Source organism: Bubalus bubalis, chromosome 7 (assembly GCF_019923935.1).
Source record: "Bubalus bubalis isolate 160015118507 breed Murrah chromosome 7, NDDB_SH_1, whole genome shotgun sequence".
Classification (NCBI taxonomy): Eukaryota; Metazoa; Chordata; class Mammalia; order Artiodactyla; family Bovidae; genus Bubalus; species Bubalus bubalis.
The window spans coordinates 21,536,891-21,558,564 of record NC_059163.1 but is presented as its reverse complement, the minus strand read 5'-3'; the positions used below and the strand labels follow the sequence as shown (position 1 = coordinate 21,558,564).

The following is a 21,674-nucleotide window of genomic DNA, read 5'->3' as shown; positions in this document are numbered from 1 at the left end:
CTAAGTTAATTCAGAAGAAAACATGATATGACCATGAATAAAGTCAATAAAAACAAGAACCCTAAGGAAAAGCAATTGAACTAATCTCAAAAATCACTCAGGAAAACCCTCATTAATTAATTCATATCCTTTTTGATATTTACACATTTTATTGGTATAATTACTTTTTCTGATGTATAATATGGTCATCACCTCATGGAGAATAGAAAGCAAACATTCTGGATGAGCCAAAGACAAATATCTACATAGTAAAAAGTTGACATTGGCAACTAAGGCAAACACTAGAATCAATTATGTTTAAAGCCATATTCACATTTTAAATACAGGTATCCAATGGGAAGGTTTCTTTACGCTTGACTCCTTCAGACAAGTGCTTCAATATAAATCCTTTTATGAGCATTGCCTTTCTATTAATAAGAGCATAAGGGGCACAGTGGGAGAAAAAAAGACTCAGGATGCAACAGTGACTTAGATTGTCTTTAACATTGTGTAGCAATTGAAAACTAGAGCATTTCTTCTTCTGTTACCTTTCACGGAGGCAGTTCTTGTACAGTTGTATAAAATGGCTAGTTCCCCAAACGTGGTCCACATAGGGATGGATGACAGCAGTTTCTCGCCTTGGGACACCTCTAGTCGACCCTCTATCAAGTAGGATGCAAGAACACACAAATAAGCAAAATCCATTGAGATTCCATACATTAAAATAAAACAAGCAGCAGGTACACAAAGCATCTAGGTGAGATATCTTACGATTCTCATTGTAATAAAGTGGTTAGGAATGCAGACTGAAGCCCACTCTCTATTAGTTGATTAGCATTAAGAGGTACCCACTCTGCATGGGTTCCTTGTCAATAACAGAGATAAAATTAATCACATTTACTTCATATGGTGGTGATAAGTAAACAAGTTACTATAAGTAGGATCACAGAACCAGAGAGGGCACACAAGTGCCACCTAAGTGTTAGCTCTTAGGAATTTCCTGGTGGTCCAGTGGTGAGGACTCAGTGCTTCCACTACAGGGGACATGGGTTTGATCCCTGCTTGGGGAACTAAGATCCTGCAAACTGTGCAGAGCAGCCAAAAAAAATATATATATAGTCAGTGTTATTATCGTTACAAAGCTCTTTCCCTGAAGCAGCAGATGGCAAGTGTTTCATTTAAATTCATTCTACTCCCCAAAAAATGCAGCACATGATACTTCTTTTGTACAAGAAACAGAACAATCACTGCATGTCCTGAAAACACAACAAAGGTGTTTACACTGCTGGAAAGACTAACTTGTCACAACTGAGAAGTGTGCTGGCCCTGGTGTCAGCCTGCCTGGCTCTGACTAGTCACTGGCTGTGTGACCTTGGGTAAGTTACCTCATCATGCCTTGTTCATTGCTTAAGCCCTCATTCATTGAAGTGAATTAATAAATGAAGTCACTAAGAAGAGTGCTTGAGAAAAATAGTAGCAAGAGAATTAAAAGACAAGCCACAGACTGAGAGAAAATATCTCTTTTGCAAAAGATACATCTAATAAAGAACTGTTTTACAAAATACATTAATGCAAAGAACTCTTAAAGTTCTTCAATAAGAAAACAGCCCAATTAAAACGCAGGCCAAAGACTTTAACAGACACTCACCAAAGAAGACATACAGATGGAAAATAAGCTTATGAAAAGATGCTCCACATCACATTTATCAGGGAAAAACAAATTAAAACAACAATGAGATATCACTCTACCCCTAATAGAATGGCCAAAATTGAGAACACTGACAACACCACGTCTTGGAGAGGACATGGAGCAATGGGAACTACCATACGCTGCTGGTGGAAATGCTAAACGGGACACCCAATTTGGAACAGTTTGGTGGTTTCTTACAAAATTAAACACACTCTCACTGTACAATCTGGCAACTGTGCTCCTTAGTATTTATTCAAAGGAGCTGAAAACTTAGGTCTACACAAAAACCTACACACAGATGTTTATAGCAGCTTTATTCATAATGGTCAAAACCTGGAAATGACCAAGATGTCCTTCAGTAGGTAAATGGATAAATAAACTGTGGAGTGTGTGTGTGTGTGTGTGTGTGTGTGTGTGTGTGTGTGTGTGTGTTAGGCACTCAGTCGTGTCCAACTCTTTGGGACGCCATGGACTGTAGCCCACCAGGTGGGACCCCATGGACTGTATGGACTGTAGCCATGGACTGTAGCCATGGACTGCAGCCCGCCGGGCCCCAGACTCCTCTGTTCATGGAATTCTCCAGGCAAGAATACTGGAGTGGGTTGCCATTTTCCTCTCCAAGGGATCCACCCGACTCAGGGATTGAACCCAGGTCTCCTGAATTGCAGGCAGATTCTTTACCACCTGAACCACCAGAGAAGCCCAAAACTGTGTTACATCCAGACAATGAAATCCTATTCAGCGCTAAAAAGAGATGAGATACTAATCCATGAAAAGACAAGGCAGAATCTTAAACACATATTACTAAGTGAAAGAAGTCAATCTGTAAAGGCTAAATAATGCATGAACCCAACTATATAACATTCGAGAAAAGGGAAAATGATGGAGAAAATTAAAAGATTAGCGGTTGCCAACAGTTAGGGGGAAGATGAATAGGCAGAGCACAGAGGATTTTCAGGACAGTGAAAATGCTCTGCATGATATTATAATGATGGCTATATATCATTATACATTTGTCTTAACCTATAGACTGCACAACACCAAGGATGGACTTCGAATGATTATAATGTGTCAATGTAGGTTCATCTTTGGTTATTAAAAACAATATCTTTCTAGTGAGTGATGTTAATAACAGGAGAGGCTATGGATATGGGTAGAGGGTATATGGGAAATCTCTGTTCCTTCCTATCAATTATTCTGTAAACCTAAAACTGTTCTAAAATTAAAGTCATAAAAAGAAAGAGCACTTGACAACAATCTTTAGCTAAGCAGAGGTTGGGGGGAAGGAGAGGTAACTTCCTCACAATTCTTCTGCCTGAGTAATTCTCTCCTTTCCCTTCAAACAAATGCAAACAAACCCGTAGTTAATCAAGTGTTAGTCGCTGGGTCCTGTCCAACTCTTTGTGACACCATGGACTGTATCCCACCAGGTTCCTCTGTCCATGGAATTCTCCAGGCAAGAATACTGGAATGGGTAATCATTCCCTTCTCCAGCAGATCTTCCTGACCTAGGGATTGAACCCTGGTCTCCTGCGGTGAAGGCAGATTGTTTACTGTCTGAGTCACCAGCGAAGCTCATTAGCTAATTAAAACCATGTGTAATAAGACCTATATTCTTAGAGGAAGAAAATGGCAGGGTTATTTCTCTTTCCCTTGAAGAATTGGTCTTTCCTTCTCCTAATTCACAGCTAAGTACAACAGCTCCGGGTCAGCTCTGTCTACCCAGTCATTCAATGCACCTGATCTGAATACCTATGTTGTGACGGGAGCTAGTCTGGATGCCAGACAGATAGGGCAGACAAAACAGAGAAGATATTTACTCTGTTAGAACTTACACTCTAGTAAGAAATAAACTCCATTTTGGCTCCAAATCTTATAAGTTAGATATGCAATTTAATAATTTCTCATTATAACCAAATTCTATTCCATCAAAACCACTTAGCTGTACTGCTGAGTTGCTATCATGGATCTTTATGCATTTCAAGTGTTTTCCTAACTGGTTATGGCTCATGGGATTTGAACCACACCGAACATGATACAGAATACCAAAAGTTTAAGCTTAAGTATGCTTTTACTAGTTGCTATTCTTGCTATATTTTATAAAGGGGAGATTTTGAATAATGAACTAATTTGCTGAATCAGTTCAATCACACAATCCAACGCTTAGATCACACTGTAATTAATTCAAATATGAAATCACCCAATTTTCATTTCCATGTGTGCTATAGCCCTGACTTCAGTAACTATATTGATACTGACATCTATCTTTTCAACCCCTTCTCTCCCCAAACCTTTCATCAGAGTCACTAGCAAGGAACAAGACAAGCTGACATGAGTTTCTAATCCTTCCTAGCAGGTTTCATAAATATTGGTTGACTTAAGCACCTATCTACTCTTTCCTGAGTGTTGTAGTGTTGCTAAAGCAGAAGTGAAATATCCAAGAGAAAAGCTGAAAGAGGGGGAAATTGCTTAGGGTCACCTATTCCTAAAACTTAAAGGCTGGCTAAATTAAGAATATGATTCACTTCTTGGGTAGAATAATTACTTGGGGATGACTATAATTTTAAGTGTGCCTACAAACATGTATACGGCAAATAATATACTAGTAACTATGAAACTGTCAAGTTTAAAGAATCAAAATATAGAAAACAACCTTTTACACACTACCAATAGAATAAAATGTGTGAGTGCATGCTAAGTCGCTTCAGTCATGTCTGACTCTTTGCGACTCCGTGGACTGTAACACACCAGCTCCTCTGTCCATGGGGATTCTCTCGGCGAGAATACTGAAGTGGGTTGCCATGCCCTCTTCCAGGTGATCTTCCTGACCCAGGGATCGAACCCACATCTCTTACGTGTCCTGCATTGGCAGGCGGGTTCTTTACCACTAGCACAACCAGGAAATCTGATAGAATAATACATGCATATTAATTTGTTTGGATAGGCAACTTTTGCTCCACACCTAAGGCCTCAAGGAAACAAGAATCGTAAAAGCATTGCTCCTCTTTGTTTCTTAGTTTCTGTGATTCTTTTCACCCCTCCTTGCTAAACACAGATCTCACTAAACTTGTACCGCTTACCAGAATGTAACCTCCCATAGAAATCATTTCTTTTTTTTTAATATAAATTTATTTAATTGGAGGCTAATCACTTTACAATATTGTATTGGTTTTGCCATACATGAACATGAATCCACCATGGGTGTACACGTGTTCCCCATCCTGAACCCCCCTCCCACATCCCTCCCCATACCATCCCTCTGGGTCATCCCAGTGCACCAGCCCCAAGCATCCTGTATCAGGCATCAAACCTGGACTGGTGATTCGTTTCACATATGACATTATACATGTTTTGATGCCATTCTCCCAAATCATCCCACCCTCACCCTCTCCCACAGAGTTCAAAAGACTGTTCTATACATCTGTGTCTCTTTTGCTGCCTCGCATACTGGGTTATCATTACCATCTTTCTAAATTCCATATATATGAGTTAGTATACTGTATTGGTGTTTTTCTTTCTGGGAATCAGTTCTAATGAGGTGGATGAAACTGGAGCCTATTATATAGAAATCATGTCTTATTCACATATGTCTCCCTCAGAACTCTTAAAGCCCAAATATGGGCTTTGATCATATTTGACCATAAATAAAAATTTATAAATTTGAAAAAGCCTTGTTTAGATGGCCAGGAAGCAAAATAAAAGGCCACAGCACATTCCAGGTTAGCAGTCCATCTGGGCAAGCTAGTTAACTTTTTTCCCTAAAACTCAAAAAGTTGAGGCAATTCAGAATTTTACAGAGCATTCAATAACGACAAGTCCTGTTCAGATAATTTCTTGCTTCTGTATCCAAAAAAAAAAAAAAATTGTTGAATTCCACTACAAGATTTGATATGCATTTGACATGCATCTGAAAAATAAATCCTTTTCCTTCTAACTATTATGATCTACCTAGCATGGAAGCATGTTCAAGTGATCGGGTATGGAGGAATTCCTTTAAATGGTTCAAAATACACCAGCCTTAATTTTAAGGCATTTCATTTGACTTATCTATTGTGTGCACCACGTAGGAAGTCCAGCTGTTGGTTAAATGCAACTAAATGATCTTTTGAAATCAATGGCATTGAAACATGTAAAATATCATGTATGAAATGAGTCGCCAGTCCAGGTTCGATGCACGATACTGGATGCTTGGGGCTGGTGCACTGGGACCACCCAGAGGGAGGGTATGGGGAGGGAGGAGGGAGGAGGGTTCAGGATGGGGAACACATGTATACCTGTGGCGGACTCATTTTGATATTTGGCAAAACTAATACAATTATGTAAAATTTAAAAATAAAATAAAATTAAAAAAAAAAAGAAATCATTGGTATATAACCAAACTATCTAACAGAGCCACAAAAATAACTGTTCTCTTTTTCATGGTACAACAGTGTAAAAGGTCAGCACAAGCAGTGGCATTCTGAATATTCTAAACACCTTTCTAAAGTTGTTAAGTGTCACTGTGATTAATAAGTATGAACTTTCAAATCAGATTGTTAAATTTGCATTCTGTCTCCACCACTAATAAGCTGCGTGGCCTTCGGTAAGTTACTTAACCTCTCTGTGACACAGTCCACATCAGTAACATGAAGATATTAGCACTTGCCTAACAGAATTAGTAAGCTGAAATGAGATCTCTCTATTAAATAATCAGTAGGATGCTAGACATACAGAAAGCATTCTATAAATATTAGTTATTAACATCAGGATGATTCGACCAACAAATATTATTATTTCATGAACTCAATCTGTTATATTTTCTACAAATAGAACAACCAATTTTGCATTTTTATAAATATGTGCAAAAAATCATTAAACAATAGGCAAATATTTGTTATATGATAACTGTAAAAATCTGTGAAACCCACCTGCCAGTACAAAGATATGGTTTCCTGGTTCTCCTTGCTTAATAATGTAGCTCCCTTGCTGGTAGTTTCTCCCATACATGCATTCCACCATGTCTTTGATCTGCTGAGGATCCAATCTCTTCAGAAATTGATTTTTATTAAGGGCATCTGTAATGAGCTTCTTCTCACTGATGTAATGGAAAGGAAATGTTGAGTTACAATTAGTGAAAAACATCTTTATTCTTAATATTACTACCCATGTGTTTACAACTTTAACCAGTCAATCCTAAAGGATTTCAACCCTGAATATTCATTGGAAGGACTGAAGCTGAAGCTGAAGCACCAATACTTTGGCCACCTGATGCAAACAGCTGACTCATTGGAAAAGACCCTGATGCTGGGAAAGACTGAAGGCAAGAGAAGGGGGTGACAGAGGATGAGATGGCTGGATGGCATCACCGACTCAATGAACATGAGTTTCAGCCAATCCTAGGAGACAGTGAAGGACAGGGAAGCCTGGTGTGCTGCAGTCCACAGGGCACCAGAGTCAGACACGACTTAGCAACTGAATAACAAAAACAATAATTCACAACTTTTCCAGCAAGGACAAAAAGTCTTTTCTGGCTCCACCAACACTTGACCCTTATAACTACCATTCATTATGTGGAAATCCTTTGAAAATATTTTTGAATATTTTTCTGTTAATCATAATGAAATCAATTTCATCATCACTCTTAATTGTCATCATCACAAATGTAGCAACCTTCAAGAACTCTAGGTGCAATACTAAGGCACATATGATTTTTAAATGGAAAAGGGGCAGGTCTATTTGATAGAAGGTTATGTAAGAGACTATAACACAGTACTTACCTAATTCCTATGGTGCTAGTCATTTTTATCTTATTTAACCCTCACTACTATTCTGTGAGATAGTGACTATTTCTACTTTTAGAAAAGTAGACTAAAAGCTGGGCGTCCCAGGTGGCACTAGCTGTAAAGAACCTGCCTGTCAAATGCAGGAGACTTAAGAGATGGCAGTTCGATCCCTGGGTTGGGGAGGACACGGCAATATATTCCAGTATTCTTGCCTGGAGAATCCCATGGACAGAGGAGCATGGCGGGCTACAGTCCATAGGGTCGAAAAGAGTCGGACACGACTGAAGGACTGAGCATGCACACACAGACTAAAAGTTGAAAAGCAACTATTTCCGCCCCCTCCCAGGGTTTAAATCTAAGTCTATGAGTCTGAAGTCTGTGCTGCTTCCATTCCATCTCTTTCTTATTCTGAGCTGGAGAAGTCGCCTCCCCTGGGACTCATAAGGTTTGATCAGACATAGACGGTGATGGTGATAGTTTGGTTTTGCTTATGTTTTAACTCTTACTATGCCTAGACTAGACAGAACCTACATTTACAGTCTCACAGCATATTTAGTCCCCAAATCAGAGGTCCATTTGTTGATAATCCTAGAACACTTCAGTTTCTTTTGGAAAAGAAGTAGCTCAAAGCAATTACCTAATCATCGTCACCATAAATTTAAAATGTTCTACTTAGCATATTATATTGGTAGTTATCTTAGAATTATGTGCTGGAAGAAAAGTTGCCTTGTGGGCTAAGTCAGAAACTTTACACAATATATTTGCTTTCACTCAAATACAGTGTTTTGTTTTTGTTTTTGTTTTTTTTAAATCAGAGTTTTTTCCTGTATTTTTCATTCAAACTCTCTCCCATCCCTAGCTTTGTGTTTAAAAATTGTGATCTTTTCTACACAGCAAGTTCTCAAGGGATTTCTCTGGAAGTCCAGTGGTTAGGATTCAGCACTTTTACTGCCAGGGCCCAAGGTTCAACCCCTGGTTGGGGAACTAAGACCTCACATGCCTCATGGTGCAGCCAAATTAAAAAAAGAAAGAAAGAAAGAAAGAAAGAAGGTTCTCCAATCCAAAGTAAAAGTTCATGGAATCAGTACTTTATGATCCTCTTCATCAAGTCATAGGCTCCATGAAGGAAACAAAACACTCTTCTATAGAAATTCCTTCTTCCCTATAGTGACTCCCTCAGCCTCAGAGTCATCCAGACTCTCAGAGTACCTTGAAAACTTCCTTCCTCTTTCATTTAATCTATCACCAAATCTTGTAAATTCTCTTTACAAAATATCACTGTTATCCATTTTAGTTTCGACTTCCAAGGATGTCACAACATCCAAGAAAAAAATTCTTAGGTCTGGATGATTTTAACAGCTTCCTTTTGGTTTTTCAGCTTCTAATCTCTTACCCATGTCAGTCAGTTCAGGCACTCAGTCGTGTCTGACTCTTTGAGACCCCATGGACTGCAGCACACCAGGCCTCCCTGTGCATCACCAACTCCAGAGCTTAATCAAACTCATGTCCATCAAGTCAGTGATGCCATTCAACCATCTTATCCTCTGTCAGCCTCTTCTCCTCCTGCCTTCAGTCTTTCCCAGCATCAAGGTCTTTTCCAATGACTCAGCTATTCGCATCAGGTGGCCAAAGGATTGGAGTTTCAGCTTCAGCATCAGTATGTCCAATGAATATTCAGGACTGATTTCCTTTTGGATGGACTGGTTTGATCACCTTGCCATCCAAGGGACTCTCAAGAGTCTTTTCCAACACCACACTTCAAAAGCATCAATTTTTCAGCACTCAGCTTTCTTTATGGTCCGACTCTCACATCCATACATGACTACTAGAAAAACCATAGCTTTGACTAGACAAACCTTTATCAGCAAAGTAATGTCTCTGCTTTTTAATATGCTGTCTAGGTTGGTCATAGCTTTTCTTCCAAGGAGCAAGCATCTTTTAATTTCATGGTAATTACTTACCCCTGTAAGTGGTAATTACTTATCCGTGTAGTCCATCCTATACCATACTATCAGATTAATTTTGGTAAAAAACTGGTTAAAAAAAAAAAAAAAACACATCCTATACCACACTATCAAATTTAGTTCAGTCAGTTCAGTTGCTCAGTCATGTCTGACTCTTTGTGACCCCACGGACTGCAGCACGCCAGGCCTCCCTGTCCATCACCAACTCCCGGAGTTTACTCAAACTCATGTCCATTGAGTCGGTGATGCCATCCAACCATCTCAGCCTCTGTTGTCCCCTTCTCCTCCTGCCATCAATCTTTCCCAGCATCCGGGCTCTTTTCAAATGAGTCAGTTCTTCAAATCAGGTAGCCAAAGGATTGGAGTTTCAGCTTCAGCATCAGTCCTTCCAATGAATATTCAGGACTGATTTCCTTTAGGATGGACTGGTTGGATCTCCTCGCAATTCAAGGGACTCTCAAGAGTCTTCTCGAACATCACAGTTCAAAAGTGTCAATTCTTTGGTGCTCCGCTTTCTTTATAGTCCAACTCTATCAGATTCATTTTGATAAAAAACTGACTTCACTCTGATCTCATTCTTCCTTTATCCACTAAAACCATTAATTCACTCAATTAATATAAAGTGAAAAAAGACTTTTGCAAGATGCTCTTCTTGGGGGACATCTGTGGACAATACCGTAAAAGCTGCAGCTTTCACAAGCCTTTCACGCTAGTGTCATATTCCATCAAGGATTTCCTCAATGCCCATACATCCCATTTCCCAAAACATGTTCCCAGAAGCACTGTTCCTCTATAAACAAAAATTTGTTGAGTTTAGACAATCTGGGGAATTCACCATGCACACTTTAAAGTTTCAAAGAAATCTTGCAGTAAACAAATCTGTTTAAATCAATGTGTTCCAAACCTCAACATCTTCTGTATTTCTTTGTTTGGCTTAGCTTCTATTAACATTGCATGGAAGTATTATGAAAAGCCTTTTGCCCATAGAAGAAAATTAACACCCCACAATGTGGTATTCCCACATTTCTCATCACATGCATCCACTCTATACATCCAGTACTTACTCCCTAGAACAAATCCTTTGTTACAGATAGACTGGTAACCTCATGGTCTCCTATGCCTGCCAGCTTCATCCTCAGACTTGGCACACGTTTTCTCCTTGACTTTAGTTTCTTTTCCCCTCGGCCTACCAAATATTATACATCTAACAAGAAATCCCTTATGACTGATGCTGCCTGCATACAGTAGCTCACACACCCTTTTATTCTATCCCAAACTCCTATAATATGTGTTTTCATGCCCATTCACCTCAACAAATTTAAAAAGCATTTACTAAAGACATAAAAAGCAATTAGGCATCGTCCATAGCCTCAAAGAGTTTCTAGATTCGTTTAACTTAGTTTAGTACATAAACACATTGTAATATACTTTTTTCAGAAAAGAGTTCTATGAGTTTTTCTCCAAAGTAATTCATAAATTCTTGGACAAGTGAGTCTTGTCTTGAATTATCTGTTTATGAAGCTACATACAATAGTGATTAAGTGTATGAACTTTGCCACTCCTTCTCTAACTATGATATAGGCCAGCCATTATAAGCACAGCTCTCCCTGCTCACATAAAACAAGTATAAAAGCTGATTGAAATCTATATTTACAAACCTGCTTGATAGCATTGGAGACCTATCAACACAGCAACAGCTTGATGAAGGATGATCAACAAGAGAACATGAACTTGACATTCACCTCTTCTTTTCCCTCTAAGGCATTTACTGATTTGTAGGCAGCACTGAGCAGAGTTTTGGCAGCCTCAAAGAGTTTGGAAGACACAACTCAGTGTTTAAGACACACCAAGACAGATCCTAGTAAACCTATGATTACAGATGGGACATCAAAAGAGCTGTAACATAGAAGTAAAGACTAACCCAAACAGGAATAAAAAAAAAAAAAAAAACTAACTTTAAAACTACAAATCCTATTTTGGCTAAAATTATTTGCCCTCGCTTAACTGCCTATGAGAAGCAAAGGTAAATCTTTCTGTAAGATGTTCACAAAATCTAGGGCTCAAATTTTCTCTACATTTTTTTCTATATGGAGTGCCTGGCACGACATAAAAAATTACCAGGCACACCAAGAGAAAAGATCAAATGGATGAAGATGAAGAGGAAAAAGACAACAGAAACAGATCCACAGTAGATTTAAAAATTGTATGTATCAGGTAAAAACTTTAGTATAACTATGTTTAAGACAATCAAGAACAAAATGGAAAATGTCAACTGAGAAAATGAATCTTTTTATGAATCATATAGAGATTCTAGAATTTAAACATACAATACCTGAAGTCTAGAACTCAATAGATGGGTTTAAAATCTATTAAATCACAGCTGATAAAAATTAGAAAATGAATATGGGCAGGCAGAATATATCCAGATAGAAGACTGGATGGAATCTAGGATAGAAAGAAGAACAATAAAAACAAAATATTTGGCAAAACTAATACAATTATGTAAAGTTTAAAAATAAAAAAATAAAATAAAATAAAAAGTAAATTTAAAAAAGAAAAAAAAAACAAAAACAAAAGCAAAATACAGGAGACGTATAAGGTATGATAGAGAAGTTGAGTATATGTGTAACTGGGCCCCAAAGAAAGGGGAAAAATTAGTCTGAAACAATCTATGAATGCATCATATCTAAGAATTTTCTTAAACCAGTGAAAATATATCAAGCTATGGACAAGATGCACAACAAATGCCAAATAAAATATATACATAAAAAAGCATGTTTAGTCCCATCATAGCCAAATTATTGATAACCAATACAAAAGAAAAATCTGTAAAGCAGCTGGAGAAAACAGGCGTTATTACCTTCAAATGACCAATAATAGGACTGACTTACTCGCCAACATAAATTATGGAGACCAAAAGACAATGGAATATCTTCAAAGTGCTTCAGAGTGCCTAGTTCAATATCTTTACTCAGTGAAAAGAGCCTTTAAAAATTAAAGGAAAATGAATACATATTCCAAATACAATTCCATTGGCAACAGACTTAACAGAGAACAAAATGATCCCAGATGTTAGAAGAAAGAAACAATGGGAAAAGTAAAATGTGGGTGACTAAAGGAAGCTCGTCTTCATAAAAGAGTAATAATAATACCTTGTAGAGGGGGCTTCCCTGGTAGTCAAGGGGCTAAGACTCCATGCTCCCAATGCAGGGGGCCTGAGCTGAATTCCTGGTCAGAGAACTGGATCCCACGTGCTGCAGCTAAGAGTTTGCATGGCACAGATAAAAGATCTCACATGCCACAACTATTCATAAGACCTGGTGCAGCCAAATAAATAAAAATAAATATTCAAAAAATAAGAATAATACCTTGTAGAGTTTGCAATACATGATAAATGTATGAAAACAAGAGCCAAAATTGCATGATCAGAAAATGGAGCTGATATAAATTTAAGGTCTTGGTATTGATAAAAGTATTAATCTATATTGGAAATTGAACGAATTAAGAATGTATGTTACAATTTGGGTAACTCCGACAAGATTAGTCTAAGAATGTTTAACTAGAAAGCTAACAGAAGAGAAAATGGAATAATAAATATACTTAATTCAAGAAAATGGGAGGTAGAGAAAAAAGAAATCAAAGTGAAACAAATAGCAAGATGCTAAAGTTAAACCCAAACATTTTTATTTACATTAAATATAAGTACATTAAATATCTCAATTAAAAGACAAGGTTGTCAGATTGATAAAAAGAAAGAAAGAAAATACCAAGTATATGTTGCTTATAAGAGGTATACCTTAAAGATAATGATATAGAAAACTTTAAAATAGAAAGGCAGAAAATGATATACTATGTAAACACCAACTATGGGCATGGGTGTGTTTTAGTCACTCAGTCGTGTCCAGCTCTTTGCAACCCTATGGACTGTAGCCCGCCAAAGCCCCGTGTCCATGGAATTCTCCAGGCAAGAATACTGGAGTAGGTAGCCATTTCCTTCTCCAGGAGATCTTCCTGACCCAAGGATCAAATTCCAGTCTGCTGCATTATTGGCAGATTATTTATAGTCTGAGCCACCAGAGAAGCCCAATTATAGGCATACCACAGAGATATCGCAGGTTCAGTTCCAGACAGCCACAATAAAACAAATATTGTAACAAAGTGAGTCACGTAAATTTTTTGGTTTATCAGAGCATATAAAAGCTATCTTTACAGTATATTGTAGACTATTAAGTGTGCAATAGCATTATGTCTAAAAAAAATGTCCACACATTAATTAAAAAATACTTTCTTGTGAAAACATACTAACCATCATCTGAGCCTTCAGTAACTCACAGTAGTAATATCAAAGATCACTGATCACAGATCATCATAACAAATACAGTAATAAAAAGTTTGAAATACTGTGAGAATTATCAAACTGTGATGCAAAGATATGAAGTGAGCAAACTGTTGGAAAAATGGGGCACCTATAGACTTGATGGACACAGGGTTGTCACAAATTTTCAATATGTAAAAAATGCAATATCTTAAAATGCAATAAAGTGGATGCACAATAAAACAAGTTCCGCCTATGTAAAGAAAATTTTCCTTGATACAGGAAAGTAGGCTTTAATGAAAGATATTATTTCTAGAAATAAAGAGCAATATTTTATATTGATAGCATCAGGAAGGTACATATATTTTAAATCTTTATCCATCTAATTAGATATCATCAAATTGACAAAAACAAACTGACAAAATTAAAAGAAGAAATAGACAAACACAACCATTTTGAGAGATTTAATATATCCCTCTAAGTAACTAATAGAATAAGCAGGCAAAAATTAGTTAGAAAATAGAAGATCTAAACACTTGACTATCAAACTTTACTTAATCTCACGACCTAACTGACATGTTAAAAAGCTGTATTCCAACAAATTCAGAATAGACATTCTTTTCAATTACATGTGGAACCTTCATGAGAACTGACCATATGAGGATCATAAAGCAAATCTAACAAATTCCACAAGATTGAATAATACAAGCATATTCTTTGAAAACAATAGAAGCTAAAAATTTAAGCTAGAGATCAGAGACAAAATCAATAAAAAATAATCAGAAAATCCTCAAATGTTTGACAACTGAGTAATATATTTCTGAACAGCCCACTGATTAAGAAAGATCAAATCATAAAGAAGTCAGATAAAATTTTGAAATAAATGATAAAAATGTGATTTTTCAAAACTTGTGGGATCCAGTTAACTCAAAACTAAGAGGAAAACTTACATTATTAAATAGATTACAAAAGAAAACTGATTAAAAATGAGCAACTTAAGTGAAAGTGGTTTAAAGAACTAGAAAAAGAAAAGCAACTGAGCTTAAAAAAAGGGAAAAGAAATAACAAAAAAGAAGCAGAAAATAACACAAAAGGAAAAAGTGCAATGAAGAGAATCAAAACAACTCAAAATACTTTATTTGAAAAGTCTAATAGAATTGATAAATTCATGCAGAATGGGACGGTGGAGGGGAAGGTTAGGAGGGTGGGGAGAAAGAATAATTGCTAATGTTAGAAACGAGAAAAGAGACATCACCGTAGATATTACAGATATGAAAAATGAGGGGATAGTATAAATAACTATTTTTAAAATTTAGATTAAAAGAAAATTCCCCAGAAAAATACAGTATACCCACACTGAAATTTAAAAGAGAGAGAGAGAGAGAGAAAAAAAATCTGATTAACAATAAACAGATAAAAACTATTCCACAAAGAAAATTCTAGACCTAGGTGACATTATCTTTAAGTTTTCCAGATATTTAAGGAAAAAACATTATTAAGCTTATATAATCTTTTCCAGAAAATAGAAAAAAGAAATTTTTTCCAACTTATTTTTTAAGCAAGAATGGCCTAATAACAAAAACACATATTACTAGAAAAATTAAAGGTTAATATCCCTAATAAAGATAGGTACAAAGGTCAAAAACAAACACATCTAGACCAGACTAAAAATCAACATAATTAACCAAATGAAAAGGGTAAAGGAGTAAAATACACAGCAAAATCTTATTGAATGAAGAAAAAGTATTTGATAAAATTAAACACCCATATATGTTTTAATTTTTTTTTTAAAAAAAGAACTTAGTAAATTAGGAATAGAAGGGAATTTTCTTAATCCGATTTTTTTTTAAATCTGTAAAACAAAACAAAAACAGAAAGTATCATATCATTTTCTGGAAATGCTTTGCTTCAGATATTAGAAATGGGACACTTCAATTTCACCCTGAATAAAGAGTCTGAGCAAATTTAATACAAAGAGAATAAAAGAATGAAAAAGGAAAAAAGTGTATCAAAGATACAAACACAGGAAAAGAAGTAATAAAACTGCCTTTCTCTCCAAAAAACATAGTTATATAAATGGAAAACTCAAAAGAATGTACAGGCAAAACCATCAAAATTAATAACTGATTTCAAGAATCTTGCTGGATTCAAGGTCAATAAGCAAATTCAGTTGTATTTCTATATCCCAGAAGCAAAGTAAAAATGCAAAATTTTAAATGACATCATTTTTAAAAGATCAAAAATATCAACCAAATAAGATTATATATAACAAAATGCGTAAGCCTTATACAAAGTACAAAATAAGAGAAATGAAAGAATATGTCAATAAATGGAGGCATATTAGCAGATCATGAATGAGAAGACAATGTTTTTAATGATGTCAATTGTAGTCAAATTGATCAGGTTCAATGAAATCTCAGTAAACATCCTAAAAAATTTTTTATGAAAATTGACAAGCAATTTCTAAAATTCTTAGTCATGTGAAAGCCCAAGAATAGCCATCACAGCACTGAAGAACAATAACAAAACTAAAAGACTTAAAGTAATGGATATCGAGAATTACTATTAATCAAAATAATTGAGAGACTATACTCTTGGCACAAAGATGGACAAAAAGACCTTTGGACCTGCACTGAGAGACCAGAAAGCCATCCAAACATACATAGATGCTTGATTTATGAGAACAGCGGTACTACAAGCTACAGGGGGGAAGCAGACGTCAATGGAGAATACATAAATTAAAAAGCGTTCACCCTTGTTAAACATCAAGGAAAAGCAAGTCAAAGCCACAATGAGACAGCACAACATAAACATACCATAAACACACCCACCAGAACAGCTAAAATGAGAAAGATTGACAATGCTAAATGCCAGTGATGATGGAGAGTAACAACGCTCATACAATGCTGGTAGGGGTGTATATTTGTTCAACCATTTTGGAAAACTACTCACAGTATTTAGCAATCTATATTAAATGTGAACTTAGCTAAATTGTACCACCCAGCAATTCCACTCCTAAGCATTTTCATTGTTGTTTAGTTGTTAAATCGTGTCTGACTCTTTGCTACCCTATGAATTGATTACAGCCCACCAGGCTCCTCCGTTCATGGGGTTTCCCAGGCAAGACTAGTGGCGTGGGTTGCCATTTTCTTCTCCAGGGAATCTTCTTGACCCAGGAATCAAACCCACGTCTCCTGTTTGGCAGGTGGATTCTTTACCATTGAGTCACCTGGGAAGCCCACTCCTGGGTATACACCCATCATAAATCATATATAAATAAAAAGATATGTGCATAACTGCTCATGGAAGCATTATTTGCTAAACACCAGAATCAACCAAATGTCTATCAATAAGTTGAACTGATAAACCATGGCACAGTCATGCAACAAGCACTATAGAGCAATGATAATAGCGAACCATTGCTACACACAACATCATAAATGACTCTCAGTATATAAACTAAAGAAGTCAGACTCCATACAGTCCATACTCTATAATTCCATTAACATAAAGTTAAAAAGTAGGCATAGTAATCTTTGATAATACGAGTGCTACCTTTGAAGTGGGCTTCCCAGGTGGTGGTAGGGGTAAAGAATCTGCCTGCCAATGCTGGAGATGTAAGAGACGCAGGTTCGATCCCTGGGCCAGGAAGATCCCCTGGAGGAGGGCATGGCAACCCACTCCAGTATTCTTGCCTGGAGAATCCCATGGCTAGAGGAGCCTGGAGGGCTACAATCTATAAGGCCACAAAGAGTGGGGCATGACACATACACATTTGAAATAGATAATGTTTAGGGATTGCAAGGGAGCAGAGGGGCTTCTGAGGTACTGGTAAGGAAGATTCTATTTCCTGATCTGTTTGGAGGTTACATGGGTGTGTTCATTTTACGATTTGAGCACATCAATTAAAAATTCATTTAAAAGCTAAAATGCGTATATGGCTTTGGAGGCAGAAGATCCTAGGTTCAAATTCCAGCTCTGCCACTTCCTAGCTGCGTGACCTTGGTCAAGTCGCTTAACCTTTCTGAACCTCAGATTTCTCCCCTGTAAACAGAGCTGAGTAATCATAACCTATGTCATACAGATGCTATGCACATTAACTACGATAAGATGCCAATATATTCCTAATAAATGGCAGTAATACTTGTAGTTGGCAATAGTAGTAGTTATAGTATGCTTTTGTGTGGGGAAGAGTGGGATGGGAAAAGTTCTGGAAACCGCAAAGAAGCACTGCAAAGACCCTATGCTCAATTCAAAGTTCCTCCAATAGGGCTGGATCTCGAATTGATACCCATCAGTGGCAGGTCCATTGGTAATCCTTTTGTAATCCTTTTATACCCCCAACTTATATAATCAACATTCTTTGAAGCAATAAATTCCTGTCCTCTCGGTTGCTTCAGGAAGTTTAATTTGTCAAAGTCCACTGACAGTTCTTGTTAAGCCAGGCTCTCCATCTTCCTTCACTGGTCCTGTTTACTACAGGCCTGCGTTCTCTCTGTTTGTTTTTGTCAGGTCATAGAATGTGTCTTGCAAACTTCTTTGCACAAAGCTCAGTGCCCAGCAGAGACCAGGGGCCTCCACCTACTTTCTTATCTGTCAAGTATTTCTTGTGAGCACAAAGGCCAAGGCAAATTTACTTGTGTGGCATTTCATAGCTTAATCGTATATACAAATAGAAAGCATATGATAAGGCATATTTGTTGAGGGCCCAAGATCTAAAGCTGTAATACCAGGGCTTGATTCCTAATTCTGTCGCTTATGAGTTGTGGAACCCTGGGCAAGTCACTTAATCTCAAGTTTTCTCAGCTGTAAAATGACAATAAACACAGTCCACAGGTCAATGGCACCCCACTCCAGTACTCTTGCCTGGAAAATCCCATGGACGGAGGAGCCTGGTAGGCTGCAGTCCATAGGGTCCCAGGGACAGGGGAGCCTGGTGGGCTGCCGTCTATGGGGTCACACAGAGTCGGACACGACTGAAGTGACTTAGCAGTAGCAGCACAGGTCACAGGATTTCTATGAGAATTAAGTTAGTTAACCATACAGAGCACTAAGAATACGGCCTGGCACATAAAATACATCACAGAAGTGATAGTGGTACTATTATAAGTCAGCAAGTTACCAGCAACTTAAAAATCTCTGAGTTAACACAGCTCTAAAAGTACTATACTTGAGATCCACTGCTATTTATTAAAGGAGACTCTTCATGATGTGAATAAAACTTCTGATAGTTCAGACCCCTCGCCTGTTCAGCCTCCCTATGCTCAGGGTACCCCAGGCTCACAGATCTCCAGATGTGCCAGGCTACTTTGTCTCCCAGCCATCCAATCCTCCTCAAAACCCAGGTCAACGCCGGCTCTTCCATGCAGGTTTCCTTGATCCCACAAAGCAAATGGTGCTCCTTCCTTCCTTCATACACCCATCTCTTAGGACATCAATCACACAAGACTGCAATACATTTTATTTCCCCAAAGAGACTGTGATCTTCAAGGGTGTGATTACCCTTTCCTCATCCTCTACCTAAAATCCGGAATGGCATCTGGCACAATGTAGGGACTCAACAGAACTAACACTGAAGCACATTTAATTTCCAGCTTACAAAATCTGGGTACAGAGAAAAGAGTGGAAATGGGAAATGCCAGTCACCCACAAAACAGGCACAGAAAATAAGCAAGATAAGGCTTCTCTGGTGGCTCAGATGGTAAAGAATCTGCCTACAATGCAGGAGACCTGGGTTCGATCCCTGGGTTGGGACGATCCTCCAGAGGAGGACATGGCAACCCATTCCAGTATTCCTGCCTGGAGAATCCCCATGGACAGAGGAGCCTGGAGGGCTACAGTCCATGGGGTCACAAAGAGTCAGACATGACTGAGAGACTAACACTTTCACTTTTCACTTTCAAAACTTTTTGAGTAATAAACCAGCAAGAAATAATAGCTAACAAATGCATACATTTATAATTTGAGAAGCTAGCATGAAAAGCTGAGGTCATTCCATGGGTAATCAGAAAATGAGCATGACTTCCTCCTGTCAACCCTCTTACTCTATATGGCCCATGTAATTAAGTATAGTTGTAATTTAATCATGTTTACTGTTACTTCATGCTTACAACATTTCTCTCTCCCTTTCTTAAATGTGTGCAGATGATCCAGTTCCTGGGAGCATCCAAGAATAGAGTTGAACAATGAAATGTTGAAAACAACCACAGCTTCTAAGGCTGTTAATCTGACACACACAATGATGGGCATTATCATCATCATGCTGCGTGGTAATTAGGTAGAAATGGTAAATAGTTCTCTTAGACGTCAGTAATGAGCATTGCTCTTAAAGTGTCAAATTGAATATTTCTGGGGTCAGCTGCAGGAAAGCCTGCTCCTATAACAAAATGGTTCTCAATTGTCACTGCACATTAGAATCATCAAGGGACCGTCTGTAAATCCTGTACCCAGGGTCCTCACCTCAAACGGATTTAATCAGATTCCTTCAGGGTTGCACCAGGACATCAGTATTTTTTACTACTCCCCTGGTGATTACAATGTGCATTTGCACTTAAGAATTACAGCTGTAAACAAAACACAAGGGAGTCAGAAGCTGCTTTTTTCCCCTCTATTTTCCCACAGTGCTGGGAACAAGCCTCCATTGAAGGTTCAACAAGCAATCAATCAGTTACTATTAAGAAATTAGCAGCTGATTAATTAATAATCAATTGATGTTCATTTTTCACAAGATTTTGCTATATCTGATTGTCCTTTACAAGATAACCAATAAATACAGGAAAGTGACAATCATTACTCTTATTCCTTCTTCCCAGCATCCTATATGGAATCTGAAACAGCCTGGCACTTAGGGACATGCTGTCAAATCAGCCTCAGGCATTAATTTTTTTCAACTATGGTAAAATACACAACACAAACTGTTGTGTATTTTACAACTATTACAACCATCTCAACTATTTTTAAGTGCACAGCTCAGTAGCATTAAATGCATTCCCAATATTTTGCAACTGTTGCCACTGCCCATCTCTAGAACTTTTCTCATCTTCCCAAACTAAAACTCTGTACTCATTCAACAATAACTAAAACTCTGTACCCATTAAACAATAACTTAAACAATAACTCCTCCCAGCCCCTGGAAACCCATTCTACTTTATGTATCTAGGAATCTGACTCTCTAGGTACCTAAAATAAAGTGGAATGATAATATTTATTATTTTGAGGCTGACTTATTTCACTTAGCATAATGACTTCAAGGTTCATTCATATTGTAGTATGAAAAGGAAGGCTGAATAATAATAATAATAACCCTCTTAAGGCTGAATAATAACTCATCATATGCATGCACTCCATTGTTTATCTATTCATCCATCAATGGGCGTTTGGATCATGTGAATATGCTACTATGAATATGCATGTACAAGACTCTGGGCTTTTTATATATGGCTTTACATATCCAGCATGGCCAACATTCTATGCCAGAGAATCTCACACCAGAGATGCAAAGGAGCTGGTATGGTGTGCAGAACTCCAAGATGGCCCCATGATCTCTATCCATCTGGTGTCATACTCTTATGTAATCTGCTCCCCTTGAGTGGAGAGGGAATCTGGGACTTGCTCCTTACCAACAGAATATGGCAACTGTGACGGTAGGGTTGGCCAGTGTACGTTATATGAGACTTCGTCTTTTTAGCCAACAGTAATAAGGGATTCTCCAGGTGGCCCAAAGTAGTTAGGGGCCTTGTTGGGAGATGGCCCCTGTGTAGGACATATGTGACCAGGAACTGTGGGCAGATCTCATACCAGGAATTGAGAGCAGCCCCTGGCTGACAGCCAGCAAGAAAATGGGCACCTCAGTCCTACCACCACAAGGCACTGAATTCTGTCAGCAATCACTGGAGCTTAAAGAAGGACATCCTCCTTTTAGAGAAAGCTCTAGAAAAGGAGCACAGCTGGTGGATACCTTAACT

At 37.7% G+C, this 21,674-nt stretch overlaps 1 protein-coding gene across 1 annotated transcript in view; it reads right to left on the bottom strand.

The window, feature by feature from the left end:
• PRKG2 (protein kinase cGMP-dependent 2) overlaps nucleotides 1-21,674 on the bottom strand; it is a 125,995-nt gene that overhangs the window by 78,830 nt on the left and 25,491 nt on the right. The window contains exons 3-4 of the mRNA XM_025289840.3: nucleotides 6,577-6,743; nucleotides 528-641 (exon numbers count right to left, since the gene is read on the bottom strand). Of these exons, the coding sequence (XP_025145625.1) occupies nucleotides 528-641; nucleotides 6,577-6,743 (281 nt within the window). The remainder of the gene's footprint in view (nucleotides 1-527; nucleotides 642-6,576; nucleotides 6,744-21,674) is intronic.